This window comes from Telopea speciosissima, chromosome 6, assembly GCF_018873765.1.
Source record: "Telopea speciosissima isolate NSW1024214 ecotype Mountain lineage chromosome 6, Tspe_v1, whole genome shotgun sequence".
Classification (NCBI taxonomy): domain Eukaryota; kingdom Viridiplantae; phylum Streptophyta; class Magnoliopsida; order Proteales; family Proteaceae; genus Telopea; species Telopea speciosissima.
The window spans coordinates 16,670,180-16,684,652 of NC_057921.1; the positions used below are offsets into that span (position 1 = coordinate 16,670,180).

Here is a 14,473-nt window from a genome sequence, read left to right on the forward strand (position 1 = left end):
AGTAACATAAAATATCTCTCTCCTCCAATTGCTTGAGTCCTCATTGGTCCACACAAATCTGTATGAATTAAGTCTAAAGGCTTACTAGCATAGTGTTCATTTGACTTGTATATAGCCCTTGTTTGCTTACCCTTCTGACATGATCCACAAACATGATTTGTGAGGTTCTTGATTTTTGGACCTTGTTCTTGCTCAACTTGGCTAAGTTCTTGAAATTTATATGCCCAAGTCTTCTGTGCCAAAGTGTGGTTTCATTCTCCTGACTAATCATGCAACTGTCATCATTGCTCTCTGTAAGAACATACAAATTCCCATCTGTCCTGGAACCATGAGCCACTTTCCTTCCATTTTTCGTCTTCCTTATCTCAAAATCTTCCTTCGTAAATAAGACCTCATTTCCTTTGTCACATATTTGACTCACACTCAGAAGGTTATGTTTCAACCCGCTCACATACAACACCCTGCCAAATTTTATTCTTCCTTGATCCAAGTTGACTATCCCCTTGCCTTCAATCTTGGCCCCATCATTGTTCCCAAATCTAACTAAGTCACTTTCAACTTTATCAAGATTTAAAAATCTATCTCTTTCACCTATCATATGAGTAGAACAACCACTGTCAAGAATCCATGGAGATGATCTTCTTTAAGCCTTAAAAGCCGTCTGAACAATCAATGATTTGTTGCTTTCTCATGTCTTCTTCTTCTCAACCTAAACTACTTTTTTAGATACAGTGATGGATTTTTTGGTTTCCTTCTTTGTAAACATCTTCTTGTTCTTTGTGTGATATTTCTTCTCCTTCTTCAGAGACGGCCTTTGAGAGGGACGCAAGGTCTTGCAATTTCTTGCAATGTGACCAAGCTTGTAGCATCTAAAACATTCCACATTTTGATCTACCAATAGTGCAAACCTGTTCTTCATTTTGACAACTGCAGGCTTGACATTCCTTCTACATTCTGTTACTCTATGTCCATACATGTTGCAGCCATAACAATACCCATTGAACCTTTGAGTCTGCCAAATATTCTTAATGTAGTCTTTGGATCTCTAATAGTATATAGTAGTAAACCCATCTTCGTCAACCTTCTTGCTAGTAGAATTCATATGTCTTGAACCTCTTCTCTTCTCACTAACAAACCTAACCGGATTATGTGTAGTGCCATTCCCTTTTATCTTTACTCTCTTTGAAGAACTTCCATTCTCATAGCCAAGACCAGATTTATCATTGATAGGTCTTTGTCTACTAAGGAGATCATCTAACATGCTAGCTCCATTTGTTACTTGATCATGTTCTTCTTTAGTTTCTTGAACACAGACCTCTTTGCCCTTGTCATTCACAGTTATAGCTATTGGAGATGTATTTGTAACTGTAAGGTAGTCCTTATTTTTCAAATTTTCTAGTTCTACCTTTAGTTTTACTATTTCTTCTTCAAGCTGAGCACATTCATCAACTTTCAAAGATAAGTTAATGCTAATATCTTCAGTCATCTTCTGTGTTTCTTCAATGGTGAACTTTAGTTGACTAATTTTCTCTCTTTCTTCTACAAGCTGCTTCTCCAACATCTTGCTTCTCTTTCTTTCTATCTTGAGCTCATTTAAGGTAGTATAAAAAATAGTTTCCAGATCTTCAGCTTCTGATTCTTCATCCTTATCAGATTTTTCTTCCTCTTCTTGATGGTCATTACTTGCTAAGACCATGAACATTAGTTCATCATCAGAGTCTTCAACTTCTATTAATTCTTCTGAAAATGTGTCATCTTCTTTTGTCATCGAACTCTTTTTCTTGAAGGTGTCATTCTTTTTTGAAATGAGCTTTTTCTTTTTAAAGCTATTCTTGGAGGGTTGAGTGTCTTCATCATCTGACTCAACTGTTTTGCCCTTCTTTGGACACTTAGAGGCAAAATGTCCTATACCTCCACAATTAAAGCATTTCAAGGAAAGTTTTCCCTTGTATTTACCTTTATCATTCTTGAACTTCCTGGCAAGGTAGGCAATAAGCTCATCATCATAATCTTCATTATCATTTTCTTGCTTAATTTTCAACTTCTTCATGACTTTAAATGTAGCCTCCTTCTCTGTGGATTTAGGCTTCACCATTTTCATTTCATATGCAGTCAATATACCATGCAATTCATCTAAACTCAACTCATTCAAGTTCTTTGACTCTTCTATAGCAGACACCGTTGGGTTATAAAGATCTAGCAAAGACCTGAGAATCTTCTTTACTACCACTGCATCCTTGATTTTCTCACTAAGACTTCTGATGGCGTTTATAATTTCATTCACTTTACTCATGAAGCTTTCCTCTGTATCTTCATCAGACATCTTCAAATTATCAAACAGTGACCTATAGTGTTGTAGTTTTGCCTCTTTGATCTTCTCATCACCTTCATGGGCATTCTGTAACTTGTCCCACACTTCTTTAGCAGTCTCACATCCAACAACTCTGGCAAACTCAGTGTTGACCAATGCACTCAGAAGTGCATTCTTAGCCTTAGAGTCGTTTTCATACTTCTTGAGTTCAACTGTATCAGTTATATCACCTGTGGGAATTTTGTATCCATTCTTCACAGACATCCAAACACCATAGTCCAATGATTTCAGATATGTCTCCATCCTGATGCCCTAAAAACCATAACCTGTTCCATCAAACTGTGGTACCTTGCTGTGACTGTAACTACTGTTGTTATCCATCCTTCTTTCTTTTAGCACACTATCCCAAGCTGTTAAGCTTCAATTCACTAGGTAACTTAGCTCTGATACCACTTGATAATCCCAGGTGCAATGAGAGGGGGGTGAATCAGTGCCTTCAAAAATTCTTCCAAGCTCAATCCCGTAGCAATAACAATCACACACAAAGATTGGTCGGGGCAGTCCCGTAATTACCAATCACACATGCACGTCCACCTCGCAATCACTGTGTGGCCAGATCTACCAGACAATGCACCACCACTATGGATAATAAGGTTGCCAACAATGACAACACCACTCCAGAAAACCTCAATAGACCCGGTTGACCAACATAGTCGACAAACTTTTTTGTTTTGAAATCCCTAGCTAACCCCCCTCTCTGTCGAACGAATCTCCCTCTACAACTTTAGGTATGGGAGCGTTTCACTCGACGAAACCCTCTTCTGCTTACTCACTACCTGCCGGCATGAGGGCTCCTCCAAGGCGACAGCGACAGCGGCGACTCCTCTCCTCACTCCAGGTATCCTCCATGGCTCAAACACCCTCTCATCCTGCTTCCTTCGCTTTCTGTTTTACATTGCCTCTTTGTTGTGTTTTTTTTTTTTTTAATCATTTTTTGTGTGGACTTAGTGTTTCCACGAAATATGAAGATCTGTTACATAAAAAGAAAACATAAATGATGGAAACAGTAATAAAAAATGGACTACTAAATCACTCTTTGTGATGCATATCATTTTTGGTGTGGATGCTTTGGAAACCACATTAATCAAATTGAATTCATTTTTTTTGTTTGCATAGCGAAGTAGAAGAGGGTAGACTATTGTATTTCATATCTACCAATATAGTCTATCAAATGTATTGTCCATTTCTTAGTTCAAAAATATCCATGAAAAATTGCTTAAAAGCTAACACAAAAATGAGAGGGCATTTGAGATTGTTTTTCCTCAAATGTTTCAACTTCAATAAACAACCAAGGCACTAGAACAAAGATTATTTTTTTTTCAGGTGCCCAACACTAAGATTTCTTAAAGACTATTAAATGATACAAGGGTATCAGTAGCAATAGAAGACTGTTTTTAAGTAGATTCTAGTTACATCTTATGCATTATATCCTAAGCTACAGACTCCTCTGTCCTCTTGTTACTTGAACATCAGTCATAAGGATTTTGTAGTGGCAAATTAAAGTTATAAAAAATGGTTGAGAAGTCAAGAAAGAAATAATATTATATTTCCAATGGAAGGAGACAACAGTGATGAAGATACTTGGGAATGAGATCACCAAACTGGACAAGTTTGATGGTTCGTTCTTCAAGCGTTGGAAAGGATATACTAGTATATATATATACTAATAAATATGCACGTGCAAATGCACGTGTGACCATATGTAGATCCAGAAGAGATATTTGATAGGGGAGGGTCGCATGTTATAATATTTTCTTCTTGCTGAATTTTGGTACTGATGCATGTCATTAGGAAAACAGAATAAACATTAACAAATAACAAATAATATTTTCTTGCTTCATCTTCTTTGTGGGTGAAGAAAATATTCTTTGTTTGTGATTGATCAATGGTATGCATAAATGATTTACATTCATTAGTTGGCGCTAAGGAAAATCAAAATAGTGAAAGAATAAAATTGCAGCATTGTTACTTGTAACTTCCAAATTAATCAAGAAAAATTAAAGACTTAGTAAATTGTTTCAAAACAGTGTAAATACCAATTTGCTTGAAACAAGTAGCAAAACCTATTCAACCAAAAAACCAAACACACATTGTTCTAATAGTTTCATAATCATGTAAACTATATATTAAAGCTAATCATTCTCTATGTTAATTTTCTTGTTTTTGTTGTCTGCATATTCTTCCAAATCAATGATCTTGTTCTTTCCAGCATCTTCTTTTTTTATTTTTTCAGCAACAATTCTTCTTGATATTCTACTTTCATTGTTTCTGCTATCAATTTTGAAGTAGAACTAGTAAATCTTGGACACGCAAGAATGTAATTTATTTTTGTACTGCAAAACAGAGAATAAATATTAAATTAAAGTAAATTAAATATTATGTGTATTAATTAAGTTAGGTACTTATGAAAAATTTTCTTTTTACCTTCTCTGTTGATTCCACATATTCACTTGCTGAGCAACCTATAACTGTTTCAATATCATCAAATATTGTAATAGTTATTGTGTCTGATGAATCTGTAACCCTGAATCTTACCATGTACCTGTGAATAAAAAAAATAATTTTAAGTAAAAATATATTCAACTTAAATATTTTGTTATTTTTTAAATTTGTGAAAGAAGTTCTTACTTTGGTCTACATTGTACATCTTCCTTTCCACATTTATCGCATGTTACACTATTTCCTCTTGATTGGATCTTCTTATTACAATTAGCACATGCGTTGTACCAGGGTTCTTCATTCTCGATCTTTGTTGTCATTCCTTTAATATAGAACCACTTGTCCTGTAATTTTATTTTTGTTAAACATATACAAATTATATTGGAATTAAAATACTTTATTCTATATTTTAATAAATGAGTAGGAATTTATTTTATTACCGGATTTGAAAACAAAAAAATTTCTATTAAATCTGCCATTCTAAGTTTCTAACATGCTCTGCTTCTGTGTATTTTGTATCTCTTGATTTGGTTTGCTTTATTTTCTTAATTTCAATTTCTATTGTTGACCTGTACCATATAAAAAATTGTTAGAATAAATAAAAATATATATATTTATATAAATATATTTATTTAATTATTTATTTTTTGGATAAATTGAAATTTACCATTTTTGTAATTCTTTTGATTCTGAAATGTCAGGATTTATCTCAATTATCGTTGATCCAGTTGAACAAAAAGAGAATCCTGAAAAATAAAAATTATTAGTCTTTTCTTTTAATATTGTAATAATTTATTTAAAAAAAATATTGTATACACATTACCTTGATATTTTGATACTGCAATTGATGAGAATGCAACAACAAGTTTTTCTGATTGAATATCCATTAATTTACTCTCTTTATTTGTTGCATATTCTCCCCACACTGTCAACATTATTGGATCAGACCTATTATTAATCAGTATAAGTAAATAATATTATTTATAATTATATTAAATTATACTATAAAATGATTAAAATTTATAAAAACTTACTCCATATTAATGATCTCAATTTCTCTTTTATTTCTTTTGTCATTGTTTTTTGTTGTTATTATGCTTCCCAAATTTTTAACATTTATAACGATTCCAACAACATCTACAAAATAATAAAAATAATTCAATAATATTAGTCTTAGTAATTCATTAATAAACATAATATAATAAAAATTATGTGAATATAATAAATATTATAAATACTTACCAAATAAATTTTTATCCTTGTTACTATGATTTTTCAATTCGCTCAGCTTAACGAAATTGTATATCATGTTTGTAACATTCATACAATCCTCAACTTCTTCAACAACTGATGTGTTGTTTAGAGTCAATTCATATTCAGTATTCACGCTTTTGAAATTTGGATTTACTCTTTTAACCAATCCATTACTTATAAAATAGCTCTTCCCAATAAATAGTATTTCATCAAATTTATCTACAGTGCCATTGAACATGACAGCTTGTATTTTCGTTCCCTGTAAAATAAAATTTTTTTATTAGTTAATCTAAGATTTGATTCAAAAATTAATAATTTAATTTGAAATCAATATATAAATGATTAAATAAAAATATTTAAATATTATTTTTTTTCGTACCTCATCATCAATTAAAGTTACTTTCTGTAATTTTTTCAATCATTTTGGATTATTATATATATATATATATATATATACGATAATATTAAATCATGCCTAGGGATAAATATGATTTTGGTAATTAAGATTGTGTTTGGCTCTATTTTAGAAGGCTAAGTCACAATTGGATCTTTATGTTGATTGAGAATCCATAAAGTAAGTTGTCAACCAAATAATAGATAGAAAATAATATTAGAGCGCACTTTTTTCTATGCTTTATTTACTTATTTTAAAGGGCGGGCTTTCTCCTCAACAACTTTACCCTACCTACCAACAGACTTTGCTATTCAATATCTCGTTTTTTGTGTCTCTCTCCTAGAAATTTTTGACATAAGAGCCCTCCCATATTCTTTGTGAGAAAGTGTTAGGGTTTTGTGAAACCCTGGTTTTATAAGAGAGGCGCTGGTGGTTGATGGCCAATGGCGTTGACAGAAACGAAAACGTTACTGTCGTGGGAAAAACCGATCAGGTGGAGGATTTGCACTTATGAACCTTAAGGTAATCGATCTTCCCTTACTTTATGTTATTAAATTGTTTTTTTGGGCAACCATCTCTACCGGTGGGACAATCTATCGTACAACAATATAAGAACTATGGGGGGACAAGGTGATGCATTCCCAATTATAGTTGGTTTACATAGAGGATTAGTTCTAAGTCCATATTGTTTACGCTAAATATAGATGGGTTAACTAGACAATTCAAGATAAAATCCATTGGTGTATATTGTTTGTTGATGATATTAATTTGATGGATGAAACAAAACCAGAGATAAACTCAAAGTTGGAATTATGGAGATCAACCTTGGAGTAAAAAAGGTTTTAGGATAAGTAAAACAAAAATAGAGTATATGATATGTAACTTTAGTAAAAATATGATTAAAAATGGTAAAAATTGATGATAGAGAGATACTACAAAGTGAAAAATTTAGATACATCGATTCAATCATAAATAAATAAGGAGAGTTAGAGGAAAATGTTGCGCATAAAATTAGAATAGGATAGGGCAAGTGAAGTGGAGAAGTACGTCCGAAATATTGCGTGGTTGGCGTATTCCTTTTAAGCTCAAAGTAAAATTGTATAGGATAGTTATACGGCCAACAAAGATGTATGGAGATGAATGTTGGGCAGTGAATAAACAACATATAAACAAACTTAGTTTAGTTAAAATGATTTAACAAAAAATAAAAAGTTAAGTTGAAATGAGAAAGTCGAGATGGATGAGTGGTAAAATTAGAAAAGATGAAATAAGAAATAAACAAATTAGAGCTAATTTAGGATTAGTTCCAACACATGATCACTTGCGAGAAAGTCATGTAAGGTGACATGGACATTTGCAACAAAGGCCATTGAGTGCTCCAGTATGGAGGCGTGATTCGATTTAGATCAAAGGAGCTAAAAGAACTAGGGGTAGTCGTAAAATGACTCTATGAGAAGTGATGAGAAAAGACATGCAAGCTTGGGACTACTAACAAATCTGGTTTTGAATAGAATTGATTGCAGAAGAAGGATTGATGTAGCTAACATAGGGCTGCAACATGGTCGGGTTGGGCCGGGCTTTATAAAACCCTAGCCTAACCCTGAGTCCCCTTAGTTGGGCCCAAGCCCGACCCAACCCTCACTCAGGGCCTGAAAAATCCAACCCTGACCCGCCCTCAGGGTCGGGCTGGGCTGACCCTGATTGACCCTGATCATGAGGAGGGGGAAGGAAATGCATGGGCTGGAATGGGCTAGGGAGAAAATTATAAGTTTTATGTAAAATAACACTATAATAAAATGTATGTTATCTTTTATTATCTCCATATATAATATATTATATAACAAAATGTGGGTAACGTTTAAAGTTTATAATATATATTATATCAATATATAGTTTATAGTATAACTTAAAACAGGGTCGGGCCGGGCCGGGCCGGGTCAGGCTTAGCCTGAGGCCTCAATCTTGGCCCGACCCGACCCAAACTCAAGGCTAGAAAATTCCAGCCTTGACCTGCCCTCAGAGCCAAATATCTTAGCCCAAACCCTGTTCGGGCTCAGGGCGGGTCAGGATCGGTTTGGGCCGATAGGGCCAAACTTGCACCCCTAAGCTAACCTCATTTAATTTGGAATAAGGCTGAGGTATATTATTTTCTACTTGGCAAACTGCTTTTGTCCTGAAACTTGACATGTAAGTAGGGATCCAAGAGTCTAAGTTTTTCACAAGATTTGAGCTCCTTCCAAGTTGTGACATGGCAAAACTAAGAGCCTTTCTAGTTATTTTTCCTAGACCCACTAGATTGGGAATCTTGCGCCCTATATTTTAGGAGTATACTAGCAAAATATGCTTATAATTGCTATTCTTATCTCACTAAGTCATTTTATTGTAATAGTTTCAGAGTAAGATGTAACCATAAAAACTCTTACTTTCCTGTCTTCTTCGTCCTCCTCCTTCGTTGTGTTTTGTCTTCTTTTATAAATTTTAAAAAAATATGAAAAATATAATCTTTTTTATTTAGTTTATTATATGGGAAATACCAATATACTTTAGTATATAATTTTTTTTGGTAAGAAGCAAATTCATTGATCAAAAGGCCGAGAAAAGGCCAAGGAATCCGAGATACAAAGTTCCTGGATCCAAGGAGTAGAAATAGGCCAGACTATCATGCTCGGGGTAGACAGGGCCTTCCTAGCTAAGGCATTAGCAACAGAGTGACTATCCCTAGGTTTGTGGGTAAAGGAACAAGACACAAAATAAGACGAAGAGTGCAAGATGTCACGAATGATCAGGTGAGCTTTACAAGGGGCCAAAGAGAGTGGGTTCTGGAGAAGCTTGACCAGTTGTAAACAATCTGATTCAACCTCTATGCAGTCAAAACCTTCCCCAATAGCATGAAACAACGCCGATCAGATTGCTAAGGCTTCTTCACTGATAACTAAGTGAAAACAAGAGGGCTCAGAAACTGCGAGCATGCACAGGCCTTTAGAGTTCCGAACGATGAAGCCAAGACCCCCAATAGCTTGGTCCTTAATCTTGGACGCGTCACAGTTGAGTTTGAAGGTTCCTCCATTGGAAGGAGTCCAAGGCGAAGCAGAGGGCCGCCGAGGGGGGGGGGGAGATTGGTTTCTGCTCACCTCTAAAATTGAAGGGCCTTTGTGTGCCTACTGATTAGCCTGTCTGAACTCTCGGTGGGCAGCGCGCGCTTGTGCTATGGAAATCACCTCAGTAGGGCTCCAAGTTCTCTTTCCAAAAACTAGATCATTTCTAGCCTTCCATATATGCCATGCAATAAAGGAGATTAGTCCCATGACCTCTCTATTACTAGATTTGGAACCAGTTTGAATAGAGTCCCAAGAAGTGATCCATTTATGAAGCTGAGGGATGCCAGATTGAGGAAGGGAGAAGGATAAGGTGCTCCCAAACCAAACAGCACGCACGAAAGGGCATTCCAAGATGATATGGTCGATTGATTCAACACCTTTATTGCAGGATTTGCAGCGTTGGCAGGAAGGGTCAGCGAGAATCTTCCTTTTTTGGAGAGCTTCCCCTGTAGCCAGACCCTGGGCGCAGCTTCTCCATAAGAAGCTCCTAATCTTCGAAAGAGTTTGGCAAGACCGCACACGCTTCCAGACCTTGGTGGGGACTTGATTCCAGGAGGACGAGGGAGCAGATGTAGACGGTTTGCTATTGCACTCTTCTTGCTGGCAGTTTGACAGGTGGTGGTATGCAGATTTGGTGGAAAAAACTCCATTCTTGCTGGCCCCCCAGAACAGAGAGTCCTCAGTAGGGAAAGGACTTAGCTGGATATTCAAAATGGCTGCCGTATGAAAGTAGAACTAAGAAGGGCCTTATCCCACGATCTGTTAGAGTGATCAATAAGGTCAGATACCATGATCAGAGGGCAGTCATCAGGTTTGGGAGTTTGAATCTTGTACCCTGGAATCGAGGGAACGCAGCTAGTAGTCCATATGTGCACTGCTTCTCCAGTCTCAACTTTCCATAGAAGGCCTTTGATAAGAGCATCTCTGCTAGCAATCACACTCCTCCCACACCCATGAGGGCTGATTTCTTGTCATAGCTTGTAAGAAACTGGTACGAGGGAAGTGTATGGCTTTGATGTACCTTTCCCAGAGAGAATCCGGCTGAGACCATAGCCGATGGGCTACCATGGTAAGAAGGGTGAGGTTGTGAAGACTTGGATCACGAAAGCCAAGGCCTCCCTGTTCCTTAGATCGACAGAGTCTCTCCCAAGAGATCCAGTAAAGTTTGGAGCCATGCTCAGATTTACCCCAATAAAAATCAGCCACTTCCTTTTTGATTTGCTGGTGAATGAACTTGGGGATTTTATAATGGGAGGCAGAGTAGTTGATAGTAGGCAGGGCCACGACTTTCAGAAGTACTTCCCTTCCAGCTAGGGAGAGGAGGTTCTTTTTCCAATTCTGAAATTTGCTGGAGACTCTGTCATTAATATTTTTGAAAACCTATTGCTTAGAGACCCCAAAATCTGTGGGGAGGCCAAGATACTTGGTTGGACCCTCACCATATGTAATTTTAAGGACTCTAGAAAACCTCCTCTTGAACTTCATTGGGGTATTGCTGATGAACGAAATGGAAGGCTTTTTCAGATTAATCTCCTGCCCACTTGCCTTGCAATAGAGGTCCACACAAGCCTTCAAATTACACACTGCATCAAGAGACAGTTCCGAAAATAGTAGGCAATCATCAGCGAACATGAGATGGGAGAGGGGGAGGGGCTCTCTGCCAGATGCTGATGGCTCTAGTCAGATGTTGATCTTCAACTTGCTTGATGACCATACTAAGGGCTTGGGCACATAGAATAAAAATGGAAGGGGAGATGGGATCACCTTGTCTGATGCCTCTAGAGGGGGTTATTGAGCCGCAGATCGAGCCATTTATTAGGAGGCTGTATGAAGTAGAACTGATGCACTCCATTATCAGGGAAACCCATCTGTGACAGAAATCCCAACTTCAGAAGCATTTCTTCGATAAAGAGCCATTCCAACCGGTCATAAGCCTTCTTCATATCAAGCTTTAGGGCAATACCCACAAATTACCAACCCCCCTTGCCAATTAAAGATACTTTAGTATATCATATGGATGTAGAAAAAGCTTCTATTTTTTTTTGATAAGAAAAAAGCTTCTAATTTGGATGAACTGAAAACATCTCGTTTCCATTTCCATTTACCCCGTGTGTTCGCGGGAGGAATTCGATCTCTTTAATCTCGGGATACCACCTTAAATAACTACAACCAGAGAGTCAAATAGGTTGGGAAGAAAGAGTTTGAGGTCGAGTTGGACCAAATAAATCTTGGTTGATCCCAACACCACTAGAGATTTTGAATTTATAGTTTCTAGATATTACTACTTAACTAGGTGCTGGTGGCTCACAATGGACCGGGCTGCAGGAGCGGACTTAGGCTTCTCCCTGGTCTTGTGGGCTGGGCCTGGGTTCCAAGTCTGTGGGCTACTTGGATTTAGCCTCTGATTTTCTAAACCAACATAGACTGTTGGTTAAACCCTGAAAATTCAAAGTTTTTAGCCCCACCATTTAGAACTGCCTCATCTCACATGGCAGTTATGCCGATTGGGAATAAAAACCTCAGATTTTCTAAGCCTAACACAAACTTTTTTTGCTGAATAGAGATGGATAGGTACACCGTACACCTTCCTCATTGCTTATTTGTGATTGAGACTCGATAAAGAGTGAAGAGTGCATTGGGAGAGCCAGAACAAGGGCGGTGCAGGTGCGCGCCAAATTTTACGAAGCGTAAGCAGAACGAACTGTGAAGTGAAAGATTTACTACTTTTTGATTCATGGCAGCAATCGGGTGGTATGGTCCACTGATCGATCTGGCAAAAGCCGTTTCCCACATTGGAGACTACGTTCAACTGCTCGTATTTGTTCACAAGTCTCGACCCATCCATGTAAGCTTTCTCTCTGTATGTGTATGTGTCTCTTCCCGTCTCAATTCGTTTTCATGGTGTTGAGGGGTGAAGAATTTTTTTTTTGGTGTTTGCGAATTTATATCGACTCTTAAACTGTCAAATCACGCATAGATACATTGTTGCTTTAAGAAACCCATATTCGCATTCAACATATCTCGTAATGGAGTTGATGTCTGTCATCCCCCAACTCTTGGTATTGTATTTCCTGTCGTATTTCGTCTTTTGATGTTCATGAACATCAATCCTTTGTTTTATTTCCCCTGTTTTTGAGTTTACTTGCTTTTTCTTTTTCCTAATTATCTGCCTCAATCTATAAATACTGGCAAAAAACTTAATAACTACATGCAATCTTTTTACTTTTGTTCTAGTAACATATTAATTTCTTATTTAAGCTACTTACATTAGTAGTTCCTAGTTCTGTCTTAAGATAAGAATACTTGCCCAAACTTTACCCAAACTTTATAACTAGATGGTGTCTACTTTTGTTTAAAGTAAGGTATTCTGATTTTTGTCTAATCAAATTACTGCTTTGATAGTTTATCTTTTAGTAGAATGTCTACTTCCTCTTCAACTAGTTCTTGTTTTGACATTTTTTTTCTGAAGAAACCAATTACTCTTATCATAGTAATCAACCTGATTGTGCAGAGGTTCAAGTTTCCAAAAGAAGGGGAATTATTAAGGACTGACATTCAGGTTGGAGATGACACACGGCCTTTCTTCTCTGTATCCCTATGGCAGAAGCAAATAGGATCGAAGGTATTTGCTGGTGATGTCATCCTGTTGCAAAGTGAGATCATTTTTCCTTTTTTTTTTTCTTTGTTGTTTGGATAAGTAGCAAGCTCTTATTGGGGGAGGCTCCAAAGTAATGGAAAGTGATGGGAGAGTGAGTAGGGAGAGGCAAACAATTGAATCAAGCAATATTTCCCGCTTCAAGGGAAGCCTTCTGCACAAGTGCGATGGACAAAACAGAGATATTCTTCTTCTTTCCTGTAAGCAAATAACAGTATCTAAAACAATACTACTCTCCTACCGAAACTGACTCAACCCAATCCCAAAATCGAAGGAAAACAATCCCACAATCATAGGAAACTGTTGATGTATACATTGACCCTACCCTTCCCTAACAGTTCGAGCTTTTAGGTGAAACAGTAGCAAATATAGTTTCAAAGCAGGGAGGTAAAATGTTTGGCTCCTGCGAAGTGCATCGGAAGAGTTTTCCTGATATATCTTCTCCCTCGGTGCAGCGAAGGAAATTCCAGGTGAGCTCCACGTGCAAGGACCATGGGATCTTGGCCTGCACGTGCGGGGGAGTGTTGATGTATACATTGATGCTGCACTTCCCTAACAGTTCGAGCTTTTAGGTGAAACGGTAGCGAACAGAAAAACAAGCTATCTAGACTCTTACAAACCCAGAATTAACTAAAAATAACAACTGAATGTGGAAATTATAGCTAAACACCACTAAGCTGCACAACCTTAAAGATCAACACTCACGCATAACTTGTGCACGTAACATTCCAATTTCCACCCTGCTCGAAATCGACCTTGTCCTTGAGGTTGGAAATTAGGGTACCGGTGTTGAAGCTCTTGCCAGCCCTCCCAGGTAGCATCCTTTGGAAAAGAATTAGACCATTGAACTAACACTTGAGTCATGGCTTTGTTGTTGCGCTTCACCACCTAGCAATCAAGAGCAGCTATAGGCTCACATTGCACCTGCCCCTCCTTGTTGACTGGTTGTGATGCAAATCCAAGCCTCCATGAGCTGAAGAAGCCCCCCTGATCATAGGGTTTTAGTAGGAGCCTTAGACTAGTTTATACTTAGTTTATTTTAGTTCTATACTTAGTTTTATTTTTATGTCTTTAATTGAACCGGTTCAAATTGGTTGCATCCGATTGGTTCAATTTAAGTTAGTCTAACTTAAGTGAAGTGTTCCTATTGGCTATGAGGATCTTATATCCTATTGGTTGATGAAGAATCTTCTTAGTTTAAGAGTTTTAGTGTTTTAAGTTAATAGAGGTAGTTAGGCTTTTAACTTTGAGTTATTTCATTA

The 14,473-nt window shown here is 37.0% G+C and overlaps 3 protein-coding genes across 3 annotated transcripts in view; 1 reads left to right on the top strand and 2 right to left on the bottom strand.

Moving 5' to 3' along the window:
- Nucleotides 1–1,045: 1,045 nt before the first annotated feature.
- LOC122665478 lies at nucleotides 1,046–2,614 on the bottom strand. Its single transcript, XM_043861630.1, has one exon. The coding sequence runs from the start codon at nucleotides 2,612–2,614 to the stop codon at nucleotides 1,046–1,048; it is 1,569 nt and encodes a 522-aa protein (XP_043717565.1).
- A 2,048-nt stretch (nucleotides 2,615–4,662) lies between these two features.
- LOC122665479 (replication protein A 70 kDa DNA-binding subunit B-like) lies at nucleotides 4,663–10,206 on the bottom strand. The gene is made up of 9 exons (XM_043861631.1): nucleotides 9,934–10,206; nucleotides 6,053–6,323; nucleotides 5,845–5,947; nucleotides 5,634–5,758; nucleotides 5,478–5,556; nucleotides 5,304–5,379; nucleotides 5,000–5,154; nucleotides 4,796–4,913; nucleotides 4,663–4,704 (listed from the first exon to the last, which is right to left on the bottom strand). Exons 1-9 carry the CDS (start codon nucleotides 10,204–10,206, stop codon nucleotides 4,663–4,665), a joined length of 1,242 nt encoding a protein of 413 aa, XP_043717566.1.
- A 1,997-nt stretch (nucleotides 10,207–12,203) lies between these two features.
- The window catches only part of LOC122663799, a 77,248-nt gene continuing 74,978 nt past the window's right edge, over nucleotides 12,204–14,473 (top strand). Inside the window, exons 1-3 of the mRNA XM_043859443.1 lie at nucleotides 12,204–12,220; nucleotides 12,298–12,401; nucleotides 13,068–13,209. The gene's annotated coding sequence lies outside the window, so the exon portion shown is untranslated. The remainder of the gene's footprint in view (nucleotides 12,221–12,297; nucleotides 12,402–13,067; nucleotides 13,210–14,473) is intronic.

Coding starts and splice junctions, on each gene's coding strand:
- LOC122665478 (XM_043861630.1), bottom strand. CDS start 2,614: ATGGAGACATATCTGAAATCATTGGACTATGGTGTTTGGATGTCTGTG.
- LOC122665479 (XM_043861631.1), bottom strand. CDS start 10,206: ATGGAGTTTTTTCCACCAAATCTGCATACCACCACCTGTCAAACTGCC. Junction 6,324..9,933: donor CTGCAAATCCTGCAATAAAG/GTGTTGAATCAA, acceptor TTTATTTTACAG/GGAACGAAAATACAAGCTGT. Junction 5,380..5,477: donor TCAAAAGAATTACAAAAATG/GTAAATTTCAAT, acceptor TATATGGTACAG/GTCAACAATAGAAATTGAAA.